Source organism: Pelodiscus sinensis, chromosome 19 (assembly GCF_052426305.1).
Source record: "Pelodiscus sinensis isolate ZL-2025 chromosome 19, ASM5242630v1, whole genome shotgun sequence".
Classification (NCBI taxonomy): Eukaryota; Metazoa; Chordata; order Testudines; family Trionychidae; genus Pelodiscus; species Pelodiscus sinensis.
This window is the reverse complement of record NC_143070.1, coordinates 24,260,677-24,283,421: the sequence shown is the minus strand read 5'-3', so window position 1 is coordinate 24,283,421 and position 22,745 is coordinate 24,260,677. Positions and strand designations below refer to the sequence as shown.

Sequence of the window (22,745 nt, the reverse complement as noted above, 5' to 3'; positions counted from 1 at the left end):
AAATGCAGGGAGCACAAACATACAACTCGAGTGGGCCGGGCGAAGTGCAGGGGGGTCTGCCGCCTCCTGAGCCTGCTCTGCGCCTCCCAGGTGAATAAGGGATTAAAATAAATGCTGAAGCAAATAAAAAAGGCCCCTTGCCAGTGCCATTCTCTGACTCGTGCCTCATCCTCCTGGGGAAGCTGCTTTAAGCCCCCTGCCCTGCACTCTCTTTCCCTGATGCCCACCCCCTCACCATCCTCTGCCCCCACATTCCCCTCATGCCCCTGTTCCCTCACACATGCCTTCCTCCATCCCTGCCTTCCTCACGCCCACCCCTCCTTTCGAGCTTTCTCCCAGCACCTCCCCCTCCCCCTTTAGCCACCAATGCCCTTACCCTCTCCTCTTCTAGCATCACCCTGTCTCCCTCCCACTGACACCTCCCTCCTGCCCTTTTCCTCAGTGTCTTCACTTAGCCCCCTGGCATTTGTCTCACCTCCTCTTTCTCCTCCTGACCTGCCCCTCCTCCCCTCAGCTCGAGCCCCTTCCTCTGCCATCCACCTTCTCCCTTCCAGTGTGCAGGGCAGCCCGGCCCAGGCTCCAGGCCACGTGCCAAACCAAGCAGTGAAACGCTGGGCCGCGCGGTTTTAAAGTCCTGGGCTGTGGCATCACACGCACCTTCGGCCCTACGTGGCCTGCACTGGCCGGCACCGGGGAATTTCAGAAGTGCGGGGCTGCGGCCACAATCCTCCCCTTTCAAAAGGGAACTTCCCTTTCCTCCTCCAGCAGCCGCTGTTAATCCCCCTGCCCCCCACGCTGGGGCTTTGCTCTCGGTGTTGCAGAGTTTACCTGGTGCCCCACCTCCCACCAGACCTGAGTCTGCCCAGACCCCACCCTAGCCCTGCCCCCTGCATCTACCCCACCCCCGCCAAGTCCATGTGAAGCCACCTCTGCTGCGGAGCCACGTCCCCCTCGGGGCACTCACAGCTCGCGGGCAGAGAGACGGGCAAGGGCTGCGCCAGAACCACTGCACATGTTCAGTGCCTGGGCAGGAGCCCACAGTGGCACCACCTCTCAGGTGAGCATCCCCCACCCCCTTCCGCGCACCACCCCGGGACCAACCAGATGCGCTGGGCAGAAGCTGGGACTGGCCCACGTGGGCATCTCTTGGCCCTGCCCCCGCAACAAAGGGCCAGTCCCAGCACCCCATGCACGCACCCGCCGCAGCCTCCCCCCACCCCACCTGCGAGCCGGCCCGGGCTCCGAGAAGCGGAAGTAGCCTCTGGCCGGGGCGTACAGATAGTTCGGAATAATTACGTAGTTCGAACTATCTAGCCCGTGCCACGTGTAGCCGCGCGGCACGGGGTTCGAACAAGCCGGCTTTTAAAAATGGCGGAGCCGGCTTTATGCTAATGAAGCCTGGGAAATTCAAATACCGGGCTTCATTATCAAGTTCGGTATGCATACATTACCCCCCTAGTTCGAACTAGGGGGGTAGTGTAGACATACCCTGAGGGGTTAAACTCTGATGCAGCAACTAGCACTAGATGAGGTTGCTGGACTGGATGCTGTGTGGGGCCCTGAGCGCCTTCACTCCACCCATAGCAGGGTTTCAGGAAGCACAGGTCTATGCCAGGCAGAACTGGGATTCAACTGGATTGTAGCAAGAGTTCAAACTGGTTAACTGATGAGCTAATGTTTATCGGTGCCAATTACTGGTTAAACTCCCCACTGCCCCTGAAGTGCCCACTTGCCTCTGGCAGCTAACGTCAGTCTGCAGCTGCTGGGAGTTCCCATTGGCCAGCAGTTCTTGTGGCCACCCCGGCAGACCTCGCAAGAAATCCCTGGCCCCAGGAGAGCCCATTTCCACTACCAACCTTGCCTGTCAGCAGATTAAAAAATACTGTCACTGGTAAAATTGTAATCGGTTACATGATTAGTATTGTTAACCACCTGCATCATTCTTTATGAAGGTGCCACCACCGATCTGTTCCCCATGCTCGTAGGTGTCCTACTGCATCCGCAATCTCCTCCTGTGTATTTTTCTATGGACAAAGCCATGTCCAGGGCTGACTCCTTGCTGAACAGGGGCAGAGCTCCACAAAACTGGGACTCTCTTAAAGGCAGACAAATAGGCTCCCAATCTAATGTGGTTTGCCCTCGTGCTTATTTCTGTTTCTTCAGGAAAAATTGGAGACTCATTTGAAGACTCTGAGGGAGGAGAGAGAAAAGCTGCTGAGAAGGAAAACAGCAGAAGGGAAAAGCCAGGAGCATCTGGTAAGTGCTTGTGGCTATGGATCAGCAGGGACTGGCAGTGGGAGGGCTGTGTTAGGAGGCAGACTCCTGTGTGGCCTTGTTGAGGTTGGGCTTGTTTGTGTTTCTCCTGGATCATGAATTGCTGGCTGAGATCCATGTATAGAAAGGCCTTGAGCATCCGTGTCTGTGCATGAGTTAATATCTATCCTTTGTGGCTTTCCCAGACATCTTCCCCAAGTGAGCTGAATGTGCCCCTGCAGGACTGTCTGCTCACTTGGTGCATTTATCTGTTTGCTTCTTCTTCCTCCGTGGGTATCTGTGTCGGTCTGGTGCTGATTCCTGCCTCCTGGTGCTCTGGATATGAATTCCCAGAGCCCATGAATAACAAAAGATGCTGCCCATGACAGACATGGGAACATCCCTTTAGGTATGTCTACACTACAGCACTAATTCGAACTAAGCTAATTCGAATTAGCGCATCTAGACTTAAAAACTAGTTCGAATTAGTGTTTTGCGAATTCAAACTAGCATATCCACACTGAGTGGACCCTGAACTGAGGTTAAGGAGGGCCAGAAACAGTGCCGCTAGGCATCAGATTAGGACTTAGAGTATGGAGCTGCTGTCTCAGGCTAGCCGAGGGCTGTGCTTAAAGGGACCAGACCCCCACCCCGGACAGATAGTTCTCAGGGGCTCCCCGCTTGCAAAGCAGTCCTGGCTTGGAGTGCCCTGAGTGCCCACACTCGGCACATCACAGCACTCGGCCATCAGACCGGCTGCACTTGCTGCAGGCTGCCATCCGGAAAGGGGGTCAATCAAGGGGCTTCAGGAGAGCTTCCACCCCGAGGAGCCCGCAGAGCCAGCCGAGTCCTCCCCATCGGGGGCTCGTACCCCATTCCTCCCTCACCTCCTTCCACTTACCCCTCCCTAGCCCCCCTTCCTGATGTACAAAATAAAGGACACGTGTGTTCAGAAATAGAAACTCTTTATTGAACAAAACTCGGGGAGACTGGGAAAAGGAGGTGGGAGAGGGGAAGAGAGAGGGTGGGAGTGGGGAGGGCAACTACAATATCAGGGGTTTGGAACAGGTCCCATATAAAGAGAGGCTAAAGAGACTGGGACTTCTCAGCTTAGAAAAGAGGAGACTGAGGGGGGATATGATAGAGGTCTATAAAAGCATGAGTGGTGTGGAGAGGGTGCATAAAGAAAAGTTCTTCATTAGTTCCCATAATAGAAGGACTAGAGGACACCAAATGAAATGAATGGGTAGCAGGCTTCAAACTAACAACAGAAAGTTCTTCACAAAGCAAATAGTCAACCTGTGGAACTCCTTGCTGCAGGAGGCTGTGAAGGCTAGAACTAGAACAGAGTTTAAAGAGAAGTGAGATAAAGTCATGGAAGTTGGGTCGATGGAGTGCTATTAGCCAGGGGGTAGGAATGGTGTCCCTGGCCTCTGATTGTGGAAGGCTGGAGAGGGATGGGACAAGACAAATGGCTTGGTCATTGTTTTCGGTCCATCCCCTCCAAGGTACCTAGTGTTGGCTGCTGTTGACAGACAGGCTACTGGGCTAGATGGACCTTTGGTCTGACACAGTATGGCCCTTCTAAGCTCAGGGCTCAGGGTCGGGGGCCTCAGTGGACTACCTTGATTTTCATGCCAGCCTGCTCCTGGGTGGCCAGGCTGGCAGCTATCCTGCCCTAGACGGCCACTTTCCTGTGTCTAGTGCGGAGGTCGTGGATGAGGTCCACGATGTCCGCACTAGACCAGGCGGGTGCCCGTCTCTTGCAGACCTGGGCAGGCTCCTGGGAGCTGCCAGCCTGGTCCCGGGAAGAGGCGGAGGGCTGGGTGGCAGCGGGTGGCTGGCTCAAGGCATGCCAGGTGCAGTGTCTGCTGGCTGGATGCTGGCAGGCTTGCATCTGGCACGGGCACTGTAGCCAGCCCGTGCCCCTTTAAGGGCTCCGGAGATCTGTGTTCAGTTCTCTGCAAGTGGGGGGTTTGAAGCTTTCATTTAAAAATTTCCTCTGTCCTGTTGCTTCTGCTCTGTGGTGTTATCCCTTTTGTCTGCCATGCAAAAGGTCTGTGTCAAACCCAGGTGGCAAGAGCCCCCCCCCCCCTTCTCCATTCAATTCTTTCTCTGCTCCCTCAGGCCCACTCCTGTCTCTCACACCCCCAGATGTTTTGCCTTCTGCCCCGGTGTGTACCCTTCCCTGGCACTATAATACCATGGGAAGTGATCCTTTGCCAGCTTCTTAACTAGTAGCTCATTTAGGGCATGTTTACACAGCAGGGCAAAAGTCAAACTAAAATACACAACTTCAGGTACTTGTTTGTGTAGCTGAAGTTGAAATAGCTTAATTTGTCTTTTGGTGCTATGGATAGCAGGTAGTGGAAGGAAGAGAACTATCCCTTTGACTTCCCTTACTCTTCATGAAATGGGGGTTACTGGAGTCAGAGTAGGAAGTCTGCCAACTTGTACTTAATTTGAAATAACAGCTTGCTGTGTAGACAGGCACTTTATTTCCAAACAACACTCCAATGTAGACATGCTCTTATTGTCCCATCACAGAGCTGATGCCAAAGTACAGGAAGTTTCAGAATGCTGAAGGGAGACAATCAGATACTGAGGAGGGCCTCCCCCCCCCTTCTTTCTTTGGGGAATTTGATTCTGCTCTCCTATGAGGCTGGAAATGTCAGTTAGTGTCCTCCCTCCTGGGTTCTACTAGAGAAATCAGAGACTTTTCCTACCTGAGAGCTGGAGAAAGCTAAAACTGAATTGCTTTATATACAGAGAATGTAACTGAAGGGAGGGCATTGTCTAGCATGGGGCTTGAACCTACGACTTTGACATTAAGAGTCACATACTCTACCAACTGAGCTAGCCACTCTGTGTACAGTGTCCCTCCCACAATACCCTGTCACAGGATAGAGGATCAGCGTGTTCTCAAATGCTTGATTCAAGGCTCTGTCCTGTCCCCAATGGGGTGCTCTGGTCTGTGTGGAGAGGCCTACGCACACTTTTACCACAAGAATGGCCCCATTTCAGTCTCTCAGGTAACAGGAGAAGAGGCCGTAGAAGCAAGGGAAGGTCCTCTGAGTGAAACCAGGCAGAAACGTCATGTCTCACATTCTGCAGCAACCCTTTCTGCTCTGGCAGGCACTGCCCCTTCTCGCACTGGCCTGGGCCTGGCATCCCTCCCCTCCCAGCACCACAGAAAGCCCCTTGGAGTGAGCCTGGAAAAGCTAGAGTTCCCCAGGCCTGTTGCCCCCGAGAGGCTTGTGCCTTGGCCTCCTCTGCCCATGGCGGCCGGTTCTCCTAGCTGCCCCCTGCGCGCTGCTGGCCAAAGGAGGCAGCAAGGCAGGAGTGGGGCGAAGAAGCAAGGCCCACTGAGGCCGACAGCTCAGGCTTAAGCCTCCAGCCCCAGCACAAAACCTTTAGCCCGGCCTCTGTTGCTCCCTTCTCAGAGGGGAGGAAGAAGCCCTGGTTGCCTCAGGCTGGGGGCAGCAACAGGAGGCCTCCTCTCAGACTTAGCACCATTAGGCAAAGTGTTTGTCTTGTGAGGGCAGCGGACTGGACTTGAGGATATCTTGGGGTCCTTTTCAGTTCTAATATTGCATAACTATGATTGGGGAAGTTTCCCAAGGGGCTTTGGTCCATTGCACAGTGGGGCCAGACTTCGTTTTTAAATAATATATTTCAAACACAAATGTTTCAGAATTGTCTTTATTTATGGGAAGAGCAGGGAAACTGTTTTGGGTCAGGGGTCACTGAACCCCAGAAAAATCAATCGGGGACCACACAAGTGAGATGCAAAAAACCCCCAAAGCCTCCTAGCCCCCCCAAATCCCACTGCTGTGGCCGCAACTGAGACACCTTCCTCTCCTGGCACTCCAGCCCCATGCGGGGAGGGTAGGTAGGACTGAGGTTCAAGGGCTCAGGCCAGAATAATTTTTCTGGCGTTCCAGGGTTAGTGGAATTTGTGGGCCCCTCTACACTCCGAGGTGGGGCCAAAAATGAGGGATCCAGTGTGCGAGACAGGGCTGCCAGTCAGTGAGATAGAGATGGGGTACACAATCGGGGTGGAAAATAGGCTACAGGAGCATGCTGGGGGTAGGTGTCCGGACAGGAGGAGGGTCCTCGTGGGGCCCTGAGCAGGGAACAGGAGGCAGGTGGGGCCCTGGGCAATGTACTCGTCAAAGTTTGAGCAGGGGGATATGGTATTCATGGGGATTTGGGGTCTGGATGGGGGGGTAGGGTACTTGTGGAGGTTTGGGCAGGGACAGGGTACTCATGGGGGTTTGGGTAGGGAGGGCAGGGTACTCATGGTGGTTTGGGTTCTGGACGAGGGGCAGGGTACTTGTGGGGTTCTTGGCAAGGGGGCAGGGTACTCGTGGGGGTCTGGATGGGGAAAAAGACAGCTAAGCTGGTACCTGGGGGTCCGGTAACAAAGTCCAGGGTCTCAGAGAGCAAGTGTGCCACTTATTCCCTGTGCTGCTTCCTGACTTTGAGCTAGCAGCTGTTTGAAATTCTGCCCCCATTCCAGCCTTTATTCAATGAATATTCAAGGAGCAGAGCTCCCCCGCAGCCCCAATTGTCCGGGGGAAATTAGCACCTTTTCAAAGTCAGCTCCAAATTTGCACCTTTTCTAAGTGGCTCTCTGAAGCATCTATAGCCCCAGGAGGAGAGAGGGACACAGACCTCAGGAAGTCACCAAGTAAAAGATAAAATTTGGGTGAGGTAACACCAGCCAGGCTCTTTCTTGGGGGGGGAGGGGGAGAGGAACTGGGTCATCTCGTGCCCCTCCTGGAATTTCTTCACGCCCCCACATGGGGGTACATACCCCAGTTTGGGAACCTATGTTCTAAGGTCTCTTCCAGCTCTATGGTTCTACAATTCTGTCTCAGAATCTTCCAGCATCAACACAGAGTAGAAAATAAGTTTTCATTTGACATCTCACATGGCCCCTTTGTACAGACTGTAGGGTGGGAATTCTGCCCCCATTAGTACCTTTTCAAAGTGGTCTGTCTGATCTCCTTAAAATCCAGTAACCTGACAACAAGTGAGACCCCCAAATCCATATTCATTACTCTCAACACCTGGTTTGAGTTTCAACTTTACTGCATCTGCAACAATGGAATTCAGTTCTCAGTGCCCAGTGTTTCTGATTTAAAAAAAAAAAAAAAAAAAAAAAAAGCTGCAGATTCACTTGCCTGAATATGGGTTTAGGTACAAGAGCTCTGATGCCAACTCAGGAAATCTATCATCTTGATACCAGAAGATCCAAAAGAATAAAATTCCGCAGGAAATGCAAGTACAAAAGTGTAGCATGAAACACTGCAGTACAGATAGGAAATACTACGATGGGACATGGACCAAGGGATGCAGAAACTGCAAGCACAGAATACCCTCTGGGACCCCTGACTTTTTGCACAATGGTACCGTGACCAGCTCCATGCACATAGATAATACAGTCAGTGGTGAACACCCCCAGACACACACACACATACACCCCTTCTACACAGGTGAGGTGCCAGATCGACCTGCCCCTCTCTGACTGGCCTGAGGACACTCCCTTCTCCTGGCACCCAGCGTCACATCTCCCTGGGGCAGTGAAGAGCCAAAATCCCAATAATATATATGTAAAATCTTGACCACACTGTCTGTTAAGAATCTTTCACATATGACCAAACTGGAGGGGCCAAACAATGGACAACACATGGCTAAAGAAAAGTTGAGGTAAACAAACAAGGTTGATTCTTCCTTACCAGGCATAAACAAGCCAAGACTGCACAATCCCAGGAGGAGAGCAGTAATTCAGGACTCATCACGAGTTTTGGCACATAACTCACAGAGAGGAGTCTCAAAGTCTGCTCCCTGGTAGAGGAAAAGATAACAGTACATCCTCCCCAAACGCCAACCAGGGTTCAGGGAGAAGGCTAACAAGTCAACATGAGTTATGTCATCCGTCCCTCACAGATGCCAAGCCGAGCTCAAGGGGACACGTTGATAAACTACACACACAGTTGTCATTGCGGTGTTGTTTACTGTTCTCTGTACTTTAAGACCATCTAGGAACGTACCTGCAGGCAAACATGTCCGCAAAGTGCCACCCGTCATTCCCACGGACCTGAAATCTGGACTTAACTTATACATTGCAAGAGGAGGATTTTGAGGGCTAAGACCTGTGTAATAGCAACATGTAACCCGGAGAAGAGCGGAACACTCATCTAACCTTTCCGATAATCGGTTTCATGCCGTTGGGACCGATCCAGGTGCTTGGGATCTCCCACCCCATCGCTTCTCTCCGCTCATTGGTACCCTTTGTAATCTATTGGAATCCATGGCTGGGCAGCATCTCACTGAGCCTGAAATGCCAAGTGACCCCCCCACGCCCAGCACTGGGCATAACAAACCCTCCTGCTGGCATCCACACAGCATCAAACTTCTGTTCCTTCAGGAAGCGCAGGAGCCAGACCACCCGGCAGGAAAAGAGGGAAGGGAGGGGGCAGCAAGGAGGGGGAGGGAAATGTCAGATGGGGCAGCAGAGGGAACAAGTCACTGGCTCCTTCCCCCCACTTGCTTTGTTACACACACTGAAAATACCCCCCCTTAGTTTTATCTTGGGTGTCGATGTCACATGATTTCCCCACCCCCACACGCAGCCCCTGGTTTGGGTCCCAGAGAAAAACCTCCCCCACTGCCCACAAGCGATTTATCAGCCCCCCCTCCCCACACGTCACTAGCTCCGCCCACACTGCCCCCCGTCACCTCGCGCCTCCCCTCAGGTCCCCATCAAGCGCTTCCCGAAGCAGCGAGTAACGGCACCAACAGCTCCCTCAGAATTCGCGCCTTTCTGCGCGCGGCGCATGCGCGGTGACAGCGGGAAAGCCGCTGCCGCCGTGTTCGCGCGCGGGCTCCGCCCAGGAGCCAATCGCAGCGGGGCGGGCGGGGCCTGAGCAGGGGCAGGGAGAGACTGACAAAGGCGGGACGCGCTGAAAACCCGGCCGGGGCGCTGCGGATGGGAGGGGTGCGGGGTTAGAGCGCGCGTGCGCAGTAGGTTTGTCACTCCGGTTCCGATCCACCGCCAGGGCTTAGTTCAAACCCGGAGATGCCCGGTCAGGCCCCGCCCCGGGTGGCTGGGTCCCTGGGATTCTCCGGCCCTAGAGCCAGGCCGGGCCCGGCGGGTTCGCAGGGGCTGCAGATCAAACCTGCCCCGCGCCCCGCCCCCGGCCAGGCGGTTACAGCTGAGCCCGGCCCGGGGAGCCCAACCCCGCTGGGCGGGGCCGTGGCCAGGCAGCTCCCGGTCTGAGCTAAACCCTGGCGCGTGTCTTGGACCGGAGTCACTGACGCGCTGCGCACGCGCGGTCTGACCCCTCCCTCCATTCCGTGACCTCCTGGCCGGTTTTTCAGTTCGACCCCCCCATCAGTTCCCCGCCCCTGATCAGGCCCCGCACACCCCTCTGCGAACGCCGGAGCGTCTGACCCTGCGCATGCGCCGCACGCTCTGAGGCGCGAGTTCTGAAGGAGCCCTGGCTACTTGGCTACTCGCCGCGGGGAGGGGCGCGAAGGGGCCGAGGAGAGGGCGGGAGGGGGGCGCGGAAGAAACCAAAGGACCCAGCGGACATGGGGGGGGGGGTGTCTGGTGTTTGTGACGCTGCATCAAACTCTCGCCCCTGCCAATCTCCCGCCGGGTTCATCGCAAATCCCGCCCCCCGCGTGACCAGCTCTTGGAAATCCCCCCCCGCCCCATGTTCCAATGCCCCCTTACTCCGGGTTCCGCGCAGAGCGCTGCGGCCCACGTGGCTCCGGCCCCGTGTAACAGGCAGAGCCCCGGCACCCGGATCAGCTGATTCCCAGCCCAGCTGGTGCCGCGGGGCGCGGCCCTGGAGATCTAAGTTCCCAGGTGGCTCCGTGCAAAGGGCGGGGGGGGGGGGGCGCTCACCTGCTGCTGGACCTGCCGGGCGCCCCAGAGACTCACCTGTGCATAGCCCCGCCCCCTTGGCGCGTCACAATGGCTCAGCTGATGCTCCTTTCCCTTGCCAGGAGACCCCGCCCCTCCGCTCGCCGCCTCCCTCTGCCCGGGAAAGGGGGCGGGGCCACGGCCGCTGCCCCCTTGAGGCCCGAGCGCAGCACCGCGGGCGGGGCAGGTAGCGAAGGGACCCGGCTTGCAAACGGGAGTCCGACGCCAGCGCGGGAGAAGCGGCCGCCAGGTCCCATTTCCTCCCCGCTCCAGCTCAGGACACAAAGGGGCGAGTCGCTCCGGGGAGGGAAAGCCCAGCGGGAGCCCCCGAGGAGCGAGCAAGCGGCTCGGAGCCTGAGCTCAGACACGGGACCGCCCCCCGCAGGGACTCATGGCGGCTGCGAACCCGCTGAGCAGCCTGCGGGAGGAGGTGACTTGCCCCGTCTGCCTGCGCTTCTTTAAGGATCCCGTGTCCTTGGGGTGCGGGCACAACTTCTGCCGCGCCTGCATCGGCCAGTGCTGGGCTGGCCCTGACCCAGACCCCTCCTGCCCCCAGTGCAGGGAGACCTTCCCCCAGCGGACCCTGCGGGCCAACAGGCAGCTGGGGAACATTGCGGGGATCGCCCAGCAGCTGAGCGACCAGGCGGCCGGAGCGGGGCTGTGCCCGGCGCACCGGGAGGCTTTCAAACTCTTCTGTAACCAGGACCGAGAGCTCATCTGCGTGATCTGCAGGGAGGCCCAGGCTCACCGGGCCCACACCGCGGTGCCCATAGAGGAGGCTGCCCAGGCCTACAAGGTAGGAATTTGCTGGGCAGGGAGACTCTTTCCCTTTGGGTGTGTGTACTGCGTTTCTGACCAGAGCTCCTAAAGGCATCAACATCCTCCCCCTCCCCATCCAAAGAGCTGAGCTTCTAAACCAGTGGAGCCAGCGCTGGAAGTGGAGCTGTGTGGATTATGGGTGGAGCTGCAGCTTTTTTTCCCAACAGAATTCCCCCTGCACACGTGTGGTTTTTTTGGAGGAGGGGGTGGGGTTAATCAGCATTTTTTGTTAAACTATCTGGCAACCCTAGCTATCTGCCACTCTAAGGACAGAGTTTCAGAGGGGTAGCCATAACACACGGAAAGACTATGTAGCACTTTAAAGACTAACAAGATGGTTTAATAGGCAATGTGACACGGAGTCCTGTGGCACCGTATAGACTAACAGGTGTATCGGAGCATAAACTTTTGTGGGCAAAGACCCACCCATGCATCTGACGAAGTGGGTCTTTGTCCACGAAAGCTTATGCTCCGATACATCTGTTAGTCTATAAGGTGCCACAGGACGCCTTGTTGCTTTTGCAGCTCCAGAATATCATGGCTACCCCTCTGATAATAGGTAACGAGCTTTCATGGGCCAGACCCACTTCCTCAGATGTTAGTCTGTAACTTTAAAAACAAGTAGTCCTGTGAGACTAAGCATCGTGAGCTTTGGTGGGCAAAACTCACTTTACCAGCTTATGATTTTAAAGACAAAGTGGACTATATTAATGGACCAATAAAATTAAAGAAGAGGCTGATTTCCTCATACAATGTTGTGTCTCCATGTTGGAGCACCTCCAAAGTGAGAACAAGCCCTTTCCCCCCTGCCAAACAATCAAGCTCAACATTTGAGTCATTTGAATGTGTTGAATTTTCAACCAGGAGTCTCTTTCTCCCAAGTGTTCGTTAGGCGCTGAAGCGTAATATGCACTTTTTAAGAAGCGTGTTAAATGTTTTTACCACAACTCTCTTCCTTTAAGCTGCCCACACTGCTGCAAAATGGATATGACTTCAACCCTCTGGCTTGCAGAACTTGGAGGATTTAGTGTCCCTGCTCCTCTGTACGAGGTCTGGTGCCCCCAGGGCCCCGCTGTTCCCTGGCAGCCTGATGCACACGGCACAGAGGGACGCAGGGCTGAGATTGGGGTCAGAGATGCTCGGCTGCCATTGGAATGAACAGAAGTTGTGCTTTTAAATCCTCTGTGTGGCTTTACAACACCTCACCCCTGGGGAATTACAGAAGATCCTAGAGGCACATTTTCAAAAGCACCAACTGGCTTTAGAGTCCAACTCCTATTTTCAAAGGAGATTAAGGCTGGTATGCCCAAAGGGACTTGGGTACTGTGGTGCTCAGCATGGCAATGCCTGTCTTTTAGGCACCTAGAAAATCTCTAAGGACATAGAAATGGCCAGACTTGGTCAGACCAAAGCCCCCTCCTGCACCTAAACTCACTCCCAGACCCATGCCCCTCACCCCCTCTTGCACCCCAATGCTTTGGGAGGGAGTTTGAGTGCAGGAGGGGGCTCCAGGCTGGAGCAGAGTGCTTAGTTCAGTACTTGGTGAGGACTGTGGGCTCAGAGTATCTGGGGACTGGCACAGGGGCCTCTGGGTTTCCACATGGCTCCTGGAAACTGGCTGGCTGAGTTCTGGCACCCTCTGTGTCTACACCACAGGATAAGGTTGAATGAAGATGAAACTTCAGCTGTGTTAATGGTGTTGCTGAAGTCAAACTCGGCTTTTAGCCTTGTTCACGCTGTAGGGAGTCAAAGGGAGCACGGTGTCATTTCCATGAGCAGTAATGGGAGTGAAAACAGGCCGTGTCACATTGACCGGAGCACCCTTCTCAGTTCGATTAGCTGTCTTCACTAGACCCGCTGATTCAAACCCTGGAAGATCGACAACGGCAGCTTCAATCCTCTCTGCAGTGTAGACGTCCCCTTTGGGAGCAGCCCTAGAGGGGGAAGGGGAAAAGGGGATCTCCCCATGCCACACTGCTGCAAGTGCTGCCACCTTTGGCCAGTGTCCAGCCAGTGGAGGCTGCTTTGACTGTGTTGGAGTCAGAGGCACCAAAGTTGTGTCTGACCCTGCATCGCTCCACATGCAGTGGCCGGGGGGGAAGCCTGCCTAAGTGTTAGCCAGGAGGGAAGAGTCGTCATCATCTCAAATGTGGTAGACAGCCCCCTCCCCCCGGTTCGAGCTCCCTCTCTTTAGTGAAGAGAAAAGGGATTTGAACAGGACTCTCCCTCCTATCAAGAGGTAATTATGACGTTGCCATAAGCACCATCTTCAGGCAGTGGGAGAGGGAAAGTCACTGGTAGCCTGAGAATTCAGGGCCCTGAGGCTGCGTAGGAAATCCCAGCCTTGGGGAGCAAAATCAGCACCGTGGGCATAGGGATGAGGAGACTCCTGGGCCTCCCTCCCAGCTGTTGTTTTCCTCACCTCAGGAACAAATTCAAACCTGCCTGGATGCCCTGGAGACCGAGCGGAAGGAGCTTCTGGAGTGGAAACAGGATGGGCAGAAGCAGAGCCAGGACTATCTGGTAGGTGCCCCCAGTGACAATCCAGCAGTGACCTCCCTCAGGGCGGGTGTTTCTCTCTGTGGGGAGCGTGTCAGCCCTTGGCAATACACAGACCGATCTGGGTGAGCTGGGCTCTGTCTGCACCACCTCGGGTGGCCTGTGCGGCATGTGTGGTGATGCAGCCTAGCAAAAAAGCAGCCTGTGTCCATGCTGCGGGGTGTAGCTATGAGGGTGGATGAAAGGCTCCAACAGGGGTGGCAGACGCGCTACTGGGGCTTTTCCCCAGGACACTAACATCTGTGGGTACGTCTAGACAACAGGCTTTTGTCGACAGAAGTTTTGTCAACAGATACTGTCGACAAAGCTTCTGTTGACAGAGCATCTAGACTACAGCCAGTTCTGTCAACAAAGCAAGCCGCTTTGTCAACATGACGGCGTAGACGCAAAGGACAGTGTAGATGCAATAACGCCTTCCATTGACAGAACTCTGTCGACAAAAGACGTTATTCCTTGTAGAATGAGGTTTACCGCCGTCGACAAAACTGCTGAGTTCTGTCGACGTTATGTTGACAGAACTCAGCGGCAGTGTAGACACAGGTATAGTTTTGTCGACAAACGTGAACTTTTGTTGACAAAACCCTGTAGTCTAGACACACCCTGTGTAGTGTAGTTGTGCCTTAAATCACTTCTTAATCTAATGTCCTCAGACCAGTACAAAACAGTGAAGTGCAAACACTTTAAACCTAATGTGACTTGCTTAGTTAAACGGAGATAAAATGTGCTAGCCCTCGAGTTCAGCACAGGGTTAGCGATAATGTATTTGATAACCCCCAGACACCCTGGAGCACCTTGCCTCTTATAGACCTGCCCGTGGGTGGCGGGTAATGTAGGCAAGGGAAGGGGTTGCCTTCCCAAAACTGCTTACACTGCCTGGCTGCCCAGGAGAGCCTGGGATCATAATCATGTGGCAACCTGGCTCCTGACAGCCCCAGCCCTCACCTGGGGTTGGGCGGGGCTTGTTGGGGTGCAAATTGTTGAAGAGGTGTGGAATTGGATGGAAGGGGCGGGGCTTTGGCTGCCTTCGCAAGTTGGTCCTTCACCTGCTACCCATGACTGGGGCTAACCATACGTTAGTGTCTGGTCAGCAGTGGTGACTGGACAGAGTCAGGTTCTCTTTTTTTTGACTGGACGTTCTGGTTGAAAACTGGACATCTGGCAACCCTAGTCCCTGACCGGTCCTTTCCCTGTTCGTGTCCCTTCATCACAGGGCACGATAGAAGCCGAGAGGCAGAAGATTGTGGCCGAGTTTCAGCAGCTGCGGCAGTTCCAGGAGGAACAAGAGCGACTCCTGCTGGCCCCGCTGGAGAAGCTGGACCAGGAGATTGTGCAACTACAGAATGAAAATGTCACCAAACTGTCTGAGGAGATTTCCCGTCTCAGTGACTTGATTGAGGAGATGGGAGAGAAGTGTCAGCAGCCAACGAGTGAATTCCTGCAGGTGAGACAGTTAAAGACACCCAGGTTCCTGCGCAGGGAAGGGTGAGATTCTGATTGATTAACTTTAGAATCGATTCAGATGGTGGACCGCACCAGGCTAGGTCTGGGCACAGCTGAGGGCATCTGCTCAGGGTGAATTGCTCAAATTCGGGGCTTTCTATAGCCCCCAGACTGGAGACCTTCCCAAATAGGCCACAAACCAGTCCCGCAGAGCGCTTCAACTGCCTGCCTGGCCAGCCAGGAGACTCACGAGCAAAACCCCTCCGACATCCCAGCAATATCCGTGCCCCAGATGGCCCTGGGCCTCAAATACAGGTGAGGGTTTTCAGGGCCCAATCTCACCTTCCCCGAACAAGTTCTGTCTGGTTCCAAGAAACCAGCCACAGATCCCAGGTCAATTTACACTCTGGATCTTACCCGCAAACCACGCTGAGCCAATCCTTTAGAATCTAAAATCCAAAGGTTTATTATTAAAAGAAAGAAAAGCATGCGAGTAAGGTTGTTAAAGTATCATACATTACATGCATCGAATCTCCCAGTTCTCGATGCAGGCTTGCAGCAGAGATGTTATAACTGCTGGCTTAAAAATCCTTGATGTACATCCTATGCCAAGATGGGTCCTCAGTTCTTCCTGGCTCATGATTCCCTGCGAGGCCTCATCTGGGGTCAGGTGCAGATCTGAAGACCAAGATGGAGCCAGCACATGGCATATTTATATCCCCTCCTGGCTTCCTCCAAGCTGGAGAGAGTCACTTGGCCAGTGGCCAGGTGTGTCTTTGGCCTCCAGAGGTCTATTGTTCCCTGGAGTTTTGCTCATTAGCATGTCCATGGGCAAACATTCCCATTGCTCTGCCTCGGACAGAGAATCTTTCACCATCAACACAGAGTACATATTTATAACTCCACACCCAGACATTATACAGGTATATGAAGAGCAGATACAGAACCCGTAGACAATAAGTATTCATTTGACACCTTACGTGGCCCCCTTTGTATCAATTTTTGGGGCAAACACCCCTCATGGGCACAGCAGTGACTTGGCTTCTTCTCTTAAACTCCGGTAACGTGACAGATGGCAGAGAGGTCCCACTCGAAAATGGAGACTGGCTGGCCCCTGGAGAGAGCAACACTGCATATGCAACATGTAGCTGTGCACAGCACCACAACATTGGGGGTAATTTGGTGCCCCAAGTTTTGTGGGGTCCCACATGGCTGCTTATTTTGCTTAGAGAGTGGGCTGGCCTCAGCAAAGCGAGTCCTCTCCAGAGTGGCAGGGATCCCCAACTTGTGGCACGTGGCACTGAGTTCTCTCTTCTCTCTCCTAGGACATCAAAAGCACCTGGAGCAGGTATGTGGCTCCTTCCCCCTCCCTCCCAACACATCACAGTGCTGGTGAGCGATTGGTTGCTTGGTGGCAGTTGGGAGCCTGGCTTGGTTATGTCCTTTGGAAAATCCCAGGAAGGCACCTTTAACAATTGTCTTATGTGACTTGCCCAAGGTCATACATGGAGGCTGTGGCAGAGCAGGGAATGGGCCAAAGGTTTCCAGAGTCCTGCAGCAACTCCTTAAGGGAGCAGCTTGTGAACCCCTTATCCTCTTTAACTCCCACTTGAGACTCTCGGCATTTAAACACTTAAGTGAGGTGGCAGTGGACTAGCCAGTGGGAATTACCAGAGAGCAGCCTCAGACTGTTCATCCTCACAAAAAAGACCAGAATTTGATGATTTTCCCCCCTCCCCCCTCACTCAAGGTGTGAGAAGGAGAAATGCCAGAAACCGGTAGCCGTGCCGCAGGACCTAAGAGAGCAACTTGGTGTGTCTTCCCAACGAAATGTTTGCCTGCAGGAGGCTGTGATGAAATTCAAAGGTAATGGAAGAGCATTGGGGCTCATGCTGCGGGGGTAATAGGGGGAGATTGACCTCTGGTGGAGGGAGGAGATGAATTCACAACCCTGCACAGCTAGACGTCATTGAGGGAGAGGTGGGGGGACCCTCAGAGTTGATGTCACTTCTCCAGGCCTCCACCTGGATTATCTCCGTGGCTTCTGGGTATAATAGGCCAGGAGAGACTAAGCCTCCCCCAGATCAAGTCCAGGCCCTACGCACTCCCCTAAATTGGAGGGAGTTCAGCTCTAGCTGGCAGCTTGGGGCTTGGGCTAGGGGCCCAGTGACAGCCCAGGTCAATTCAGCCAGGGCTCTTTTGGCAGCAGGGATGGGGTGGGCACGTGGGTCGGATGTGCTGGAGGAGAGGTAGTGATGGGGTCTTGAGCGGAAGGGTCAGGGCCACGTAGCTAGTCTCCTGAAAGGGAGAGATGAGGCTCACGTGTTCCCCGAGTCTCAAATCCAACTCTAGAATCAGAATATCAGACACAGAATCACCAGATGTTTTAGAAAATGGACTTGAACCTCTCTGGCTGGAATGAAGCATCCATCACTCGCTGACTGTCAATGGAGTTGGCCATCACATGGCCTCCCCCCTTTTGAAAAGCCCAGAGTTGTCACCTAAAATGCCTGCATATTTATAAAGGAGGAAATAATGGCCAACTGATCTTCTTGTGCTCATTAGTGACTCCCCCTACTGTAGTGCTTTGAGAGAGTACGGGATCATGGAACTGGAGGAGACCTTGAGAGGTCATCAAGTCCAGACCACATGGCAGGACCAGGCACTATCTAGATCCGAGGTGGTCAGTAAGTGGCCTGGGGGCCAGACGCAGTTCATCTAAATCAGATCACACGGGTTGACAAAGGTTCCACTCAGCTCTAACCAAACCGCATAAGTGCCAAAAAGTGCTCTACATCTCTGTCTCTGCAGATGTTCCCTAGGGCTGCATCTAGACTGGCAAGTTTTTCCGCAAAAGCAAATGCTTTTACGGAAAAACTTGCCAGCTGTCTACACTGGCTGCTTGAATTTGCGCAAGAACACTGACGATCTAATGTAAGATTGTCAGTGTTCTTGCGCAAATACTATGCTGCTCCCCCTCAGGCAAAAGCCCTTTTCTGGAAATGCTTTTGCGCAAGAGGGCCAGAGTAGACAGCTAAAAACTGTTTTGCGCAAAAAAGCCCCGGTGGCGAAAATGGCGATCGGGGCTTTCTTGCGCAAAAGCGCGTCTAGATTGGCACGGACGCTTTTCCACAAAAAGTGCTTTTGCAGAAAAGCGTCCGTGCCAATCTAGATGCTCTTTTCCACAAATGCTTGTAACGGAAAAACTTTTCTGTTAAAAGCCTTTGCGGAAAATCATGCCAGTCTAGACGTAGCCTAGGTGTCTATGTTTCTCCTTCTGTGCATGACACCTGTCGTCTGGACACCTAAGTCCCAGAGATATACTGGGAAAACAGAGGTGATCCTCCTGCTAACTCACCTAATAGGCCCAAATCTGATCCACATGCTCTGAGGACATTACTGGGTCAGGGCCAAAATGTACACAATATGCAAGTTACATGGATCTCTGACGTCCAGGCTCCACCAATATTCAGAGCATGGGGCCCCAGGTCTTGCAGTGTTTGGACCTGGGCTTCACCCCCAGCCTTGCCCACCACCCCTGCATGCCTGCCCTGAAGCTCCATGGGTCTCCTCCTCCAGTGATGCCTACTTTTCTATAGACATTGGGGGAAGGAGGGAGTGTCTGTGGGGTGGGGGAGGAACAACAGTGTGTGTAAGTTCAGACAGCAGCAGGAAACATCCCTCCTAGCCTCTCACCCCCCCACACACACACTCCTTGATTCTGTGCTCAAAAGCATGAGCAATCCATCTAACTGGTTTGTTCTGGGTCCCAGAGCAAATGAGACCAGCAGTCAAATTGTCTGACTTCGCGCTCTGAAAGGGGATATGCACATACATACAGGGCAAGTAGACTAATTCAAAACAAAGCACAGAGGGGATTTGAGGGATTATGGGCCATTTCTGGAGGCCAGTTACGATTCAAGTGTACACGCTGGTCCTCCAGCCCTGTATCCAGAGCACAGCAAGCTCTACGCGTCTCATCGAGGTGGTTTACCTCGAGCGCAGCAACTGCAGAGTTAGTGAGCACTCAGTGCTTGCCAGTATGGACACTTTAGGAGTTACAGCATTGGGAGCTGATTCACTGCAGAGTAACTGGCCAATGTTGACTTGGGCATAATGAAGTACCAGCTCAGAGAAAAGGATAACTCTAAACTCTCCTGTAAATGCGCCGGATGCCATTTACTCCAACAAGCACGATTACAAGCTGCAGAACCTTCAAAAGACACTTAAACAGACACACGTTTAATTGTCTTCATTATGCTCTTTTTTTCCTTCCAAAGTATTGGAAAATATAGAAAATACACGGGGACTAAAGTTCAGATTAGTTGAACCTGGTGTGGTGCCATACAGCCCACTTTGTCCTAACCGTATACCCCTCATTGGTCCTCACGCCGTCCCACGCCATGTCCCCTGCCTAATTTCAATTACTAGGGAAACCCCAGGCTGTTGCTCTCTTCCCATTTGTGGCATAAGGAGCCTACAAGCCTGACTCAGGCTTTGTGGATCACAGATGCCTAAACATTGGGCGCTGTGCTGCAAATCACCACCTTGCCTGTGCTTCTGGGTGAATCCACCGAGTCCTATATTTTCGTGAAGCTGTTTTCCTACAAGAAAGGGGGACATCACCTCTGATCTTTTCTTTTTTCAGAGGCACTGCCCTATCAACTGAGCCTTCTGCTATCAAAGGCCGAGAAGGGAGGTAAGTTCTCCTGCAGATATTTTCCTACAACAATTGTTCATTAAAATCTCAGCCTCAATGTTTAGAAAAAGCTTCTAACGGCTTTCTGCTGGTGTGGTTTAGCCTGCGTCTTCGCTGCCAAGTGGGCAGGGCACTAGTCCAAGAGAAAATAGAAGTTAGGCTGTGACCTAGCTGGCCTGGGTGAAAAGCACCACTCGACTGAGTGAGAGGTTCCTGTGTCTGGACAGGAAGGACCTTGGGGTGAGCAGCAGTGCTCCCTGTGAGCTGAGCGCTTGGGCAGCCACCCAGGAGAGATTCAAATGCCACCTAGCTGACTAGCAGAGCCCAGACAGCTGCCGGTGTGTGTTTCTACTGGTGGTGCACATGCACACTGAGCCATGTGTGGATACCAAAATTTATTCCACATATGGATGGAAAAAGTCAAAGGGAACACTGTTCACCAGCCGAGTCTGTGTCCAGATGAATTTTCCAGTGCGGACAGGGCTTAACTCTTTCTCCTTCTCTCCTTCCAGTGCAGGTCACTTTGGATCCAGACCTGCCAAACCCCTGTAGCCTCCTGTCCAGGGATGAGAGTGTGATATCTAGAGATGAGATGGCACGGACCAAGAATACGTTTCACCCCTCGGCCTGTGTGCTGGGCTATAAGGGCTTCACCTCAGGGAGATGTTACTGGGAAGTGAAGGTGGATCACAAAGACATGTGGGTTTTGGGCATCGCCAAGGAGTCTTTGATACAAGAGGGAGCGACAAACCTAAACCCAGAGGCAGGGATCTGGGCTTTGCAGCGTGCAGGGTTTCTGTTCTGGGCCCTCACCTCCCCTAAGACTGCTCTGATCCCACTTTGTATCCCCAGTAACATTGGGGTTTATCTGGATTATGAAGGGGAGACAGTCACGTTTTATGATGTCACATCCTCTGGCAGAAAGCCAATCTTTACTTTCACGTCCTCTTTCTCTGGGAAGATTGTTCCCTTCTTTGGGAGCCGTCCGCTAGAAGAGTCTGTACCCACCACCCTGTCTATAGCAGGTAATTTTTTTACTGGGAGCCACTTGAGAAATTTTTGAAGTGGCGTCGTGTCACCTCTGCCCCCAGGCCAATCAAGGCTTGTGGGCAGGGGGACACGTGAAGTTTCCATCAGCCCTGCCGGGAGTACATGGTGCTTAAAAGGGCCGTGTGCTCCTTGCAGGGTGAAGGAAACTTTGTGCACTTCCCCCCCCCCCCCCCCCCCCCATCCCCAAACTCTAATTGGCTTGGGGGTGGGGGAGTGGCAGGGCCTCCACAGGCCAGATCAACCTGCTTGATGGGCCAGATGTGGCCTGCAGAGGCTCTTCTGCCCATCCCTGCTGTAGACAGACATTCTCTATGATATTGGAAGTGATATGAGATATCTAAAGTAAAGCAAAGATGTGTGGTTAAGAGACCCTCTTTACTGCTATCACACATGGCCGGCCCCAGGCATATAAAAACAATGTGTCAGGCCTTCAAATGTATGAGATTGGCTTAAAGATCTTTTTTTAATACAGCAAAATCTTTGTTGTTCAGCACTTGAATATCCGGAACACTTGGTTAACTGGCATTGCCCCCAGCCACTGTACCTCCCATCCTCACGTGTGTGGGTGGGCCTGTCTCCCTTCTGTCCAGACAGCTGGCTTGATGCCTCCAGCTGCTGCCATTCTCAAGGGCCATGGTTTTCTCTGGGCAGGGACAAGGCAATAAGCTTTAGTATCCAGCATGTTTGAATAACCGGCAACCTCTGCTCTCCATGAGTGCTGGATAACAAAGCTTTCACTGTAGGGTTAGTTTCTTCTGTTTTGGATCTTCAGCTTTTCAACCCAAAGGCCAAGGCCAGAAACGTACCTGTAATATAATCTGAGCTTCCCCTGCCATCTGTCTCCTCCAGCAGCTGGGACTGTAAAGAACAAAAAAGTGCCACAAGATTCACAATAAAATGATGAGAGGACAAGAGTGAATGGCCCCGCAGTGTCTTAGTGAACAGAGTTTCTAACTCTTTCTATCTACCTGTGTCTCACTCTGTGACCCTCCACACACACAAACCGGCCAACCCAGAGCCATTCCAGGGTCCTAGATGAGCCTGCTAGTCTTAGGGCAGGTCTATACCTCAGAAGCTGCAGTGGCACAAAAGCATGGGGGGTGTTGCTCTGCTGTCACGCTCCAGTAAGGCTGTGCTACCCCACAGGGAAGCGTCTCCCCTCAGAGTAGTTAACCGTGTGGTGTAGTGATACCAACTGATTGGGTGTAGACAGCGCTCTGCGAGAGGCAGGCACTCTCAAGCGGAGCAGCGGAACGCTGTCTACACCTGGTCAGTTGGTATCACTACCCCATTTGGCGTGGGGGAGGGGATGTAGTTATACCAATGGAAGTGTGTAGTGTCAATCTGGCCTAAATTCTCACTCACCTGGGCTCATCTGTCAAAGCCCTCTGCACTTTACCCATGAATGTAAAAAACAGAAATGTTTTCTTCCTCCCTTTCCCCCCTCCTCCCACCCAGCTCAAGGCTCCTCTTTTGCTGCTTAGTTATTTGGATGTGGTAGAGGCAGGTGACAAAATTCACAGAATAAAGTTTATTTCTAGCTTCTGGTCTTCCATCTTATTGTGAGGATATTAGATCTGTACAGCTCTGCCATGAAATGCTGGACAGACCCCACGAGCAAATGCCGTAAGGGGGGGCTTGAAGAAAAGCATCTAGGTAATGCTAAGCCAGGGCACTCCTACCTTTCTAAGCACAAGATCACTTTTCTACTTTAACTGCAATCCAGGCTCTACCTCAAACCCAAACAGCCTGGCCCTGCCTCCTTCCTGCCCCTTCTTCAAGGCCCTGCCCCTGCTCACTCCAGTCTCCCTCCCCAGTCCTCACTCACTTTCATCTAACTGAGGCAGAGGGTTGGGGTGCAGACTGGTCTGGGGCTAAGGGACTTGGTGAAAGGGGCTCTGAGCTGAGCCTGGGGCAGGGAGTTGAGGTGTGGGGGGGAGGTTCAGGATACTGGCTCTGGGAGTGATTGACCTAATAATGTCAGTA

The 22,745-nt window shown here is 53.3% G+C and overlaps 2 protein-coding genes and 1 long non-coding RNA gene across 4 annotated transcripts in view; 2 read left to right on the top strand and 1 right to left on the bottom strand.

Annotated features, from left to right (window-relative positions):
• LOC142820483 (butyrophilin subfamily 1 member A1-like) overlaps positions 1-22,745 on the top strand; it is a 646,031-nt gene that overhangs the window by 529,806 nt on the left and 93,480 nt on the right. The gene's annotated exons all lie outside the window — the stretch shown is intronic.
• LOC149522295 (uncharacterized) lies at positions 5,111-10,245 on the bottom strand. The gene is made up of 3 exons (XR_016347378.1): positions 10,175-10,245; positions 7,998-8,106; positions 5,111-7,355 (listed from the first exon to the last, which is right to left on the bottom strand). It is a non-coding gene; the product is annotated as an uncharacterized LOC149522295 (long non-coding RNA).
• LOC149522294 (zinc finger protein RFP-like) lies at positions 10,382-21,673 on the top strand. 2 transcript variants are annotated; one of them, XM_089771115.1, is made up of 8 exons: positions 10,382-10,622; positions 10,749-10,988; positions 13,439-13,534; positions 14,781-15,011; positions 16,336-16,358; positions 16,761-16,876; positions 19,659-19,709; positions 20,222-21,673. In XM_089771115.1, the coding sequence occupies exons 1-8, from the start codon at positions 10,584-10,586 to the stop codon at positions 20,770-20,772; spliced, it is 1,347 nt and encodes a 448-aa protein (XP_089627241.1). In that variant the 5' UTR covers positions 10,382-10,583; the 3' UTR covers positions 20,773-21,673. The 2 variants fall into 2 exon arrangements, with proteins under 2 accessions (XP_089627241.1, XP_089627240.1); XM_089771114.1 differs by having other exon boundaries at positions 10,383-10,988.

Coding starts and splice junctions, on each gene's coding strand:
- LOC149522294 (XM_089771114.1), top strand. CDS start 10,584: ATGGCGGCTGCGAACCCGCTGAGCAGCCTGCGGGAGGAGGTGACTTGC. Junction 10,989..13,438: donor AGGCTGCCCAGGCCTACAAG/GTAGGAATTTGC, acceptor TCCTCACCTCAG/GAACAAATTCAAACCTGCCT. Junction 19,710..20,221: donor ATCAAAGGCCGAGAAGGGAG/GTAAGTTCTCCT, acceptor CTCTCCTTCCAG/TGCAGGTCACTTTGGATCCA.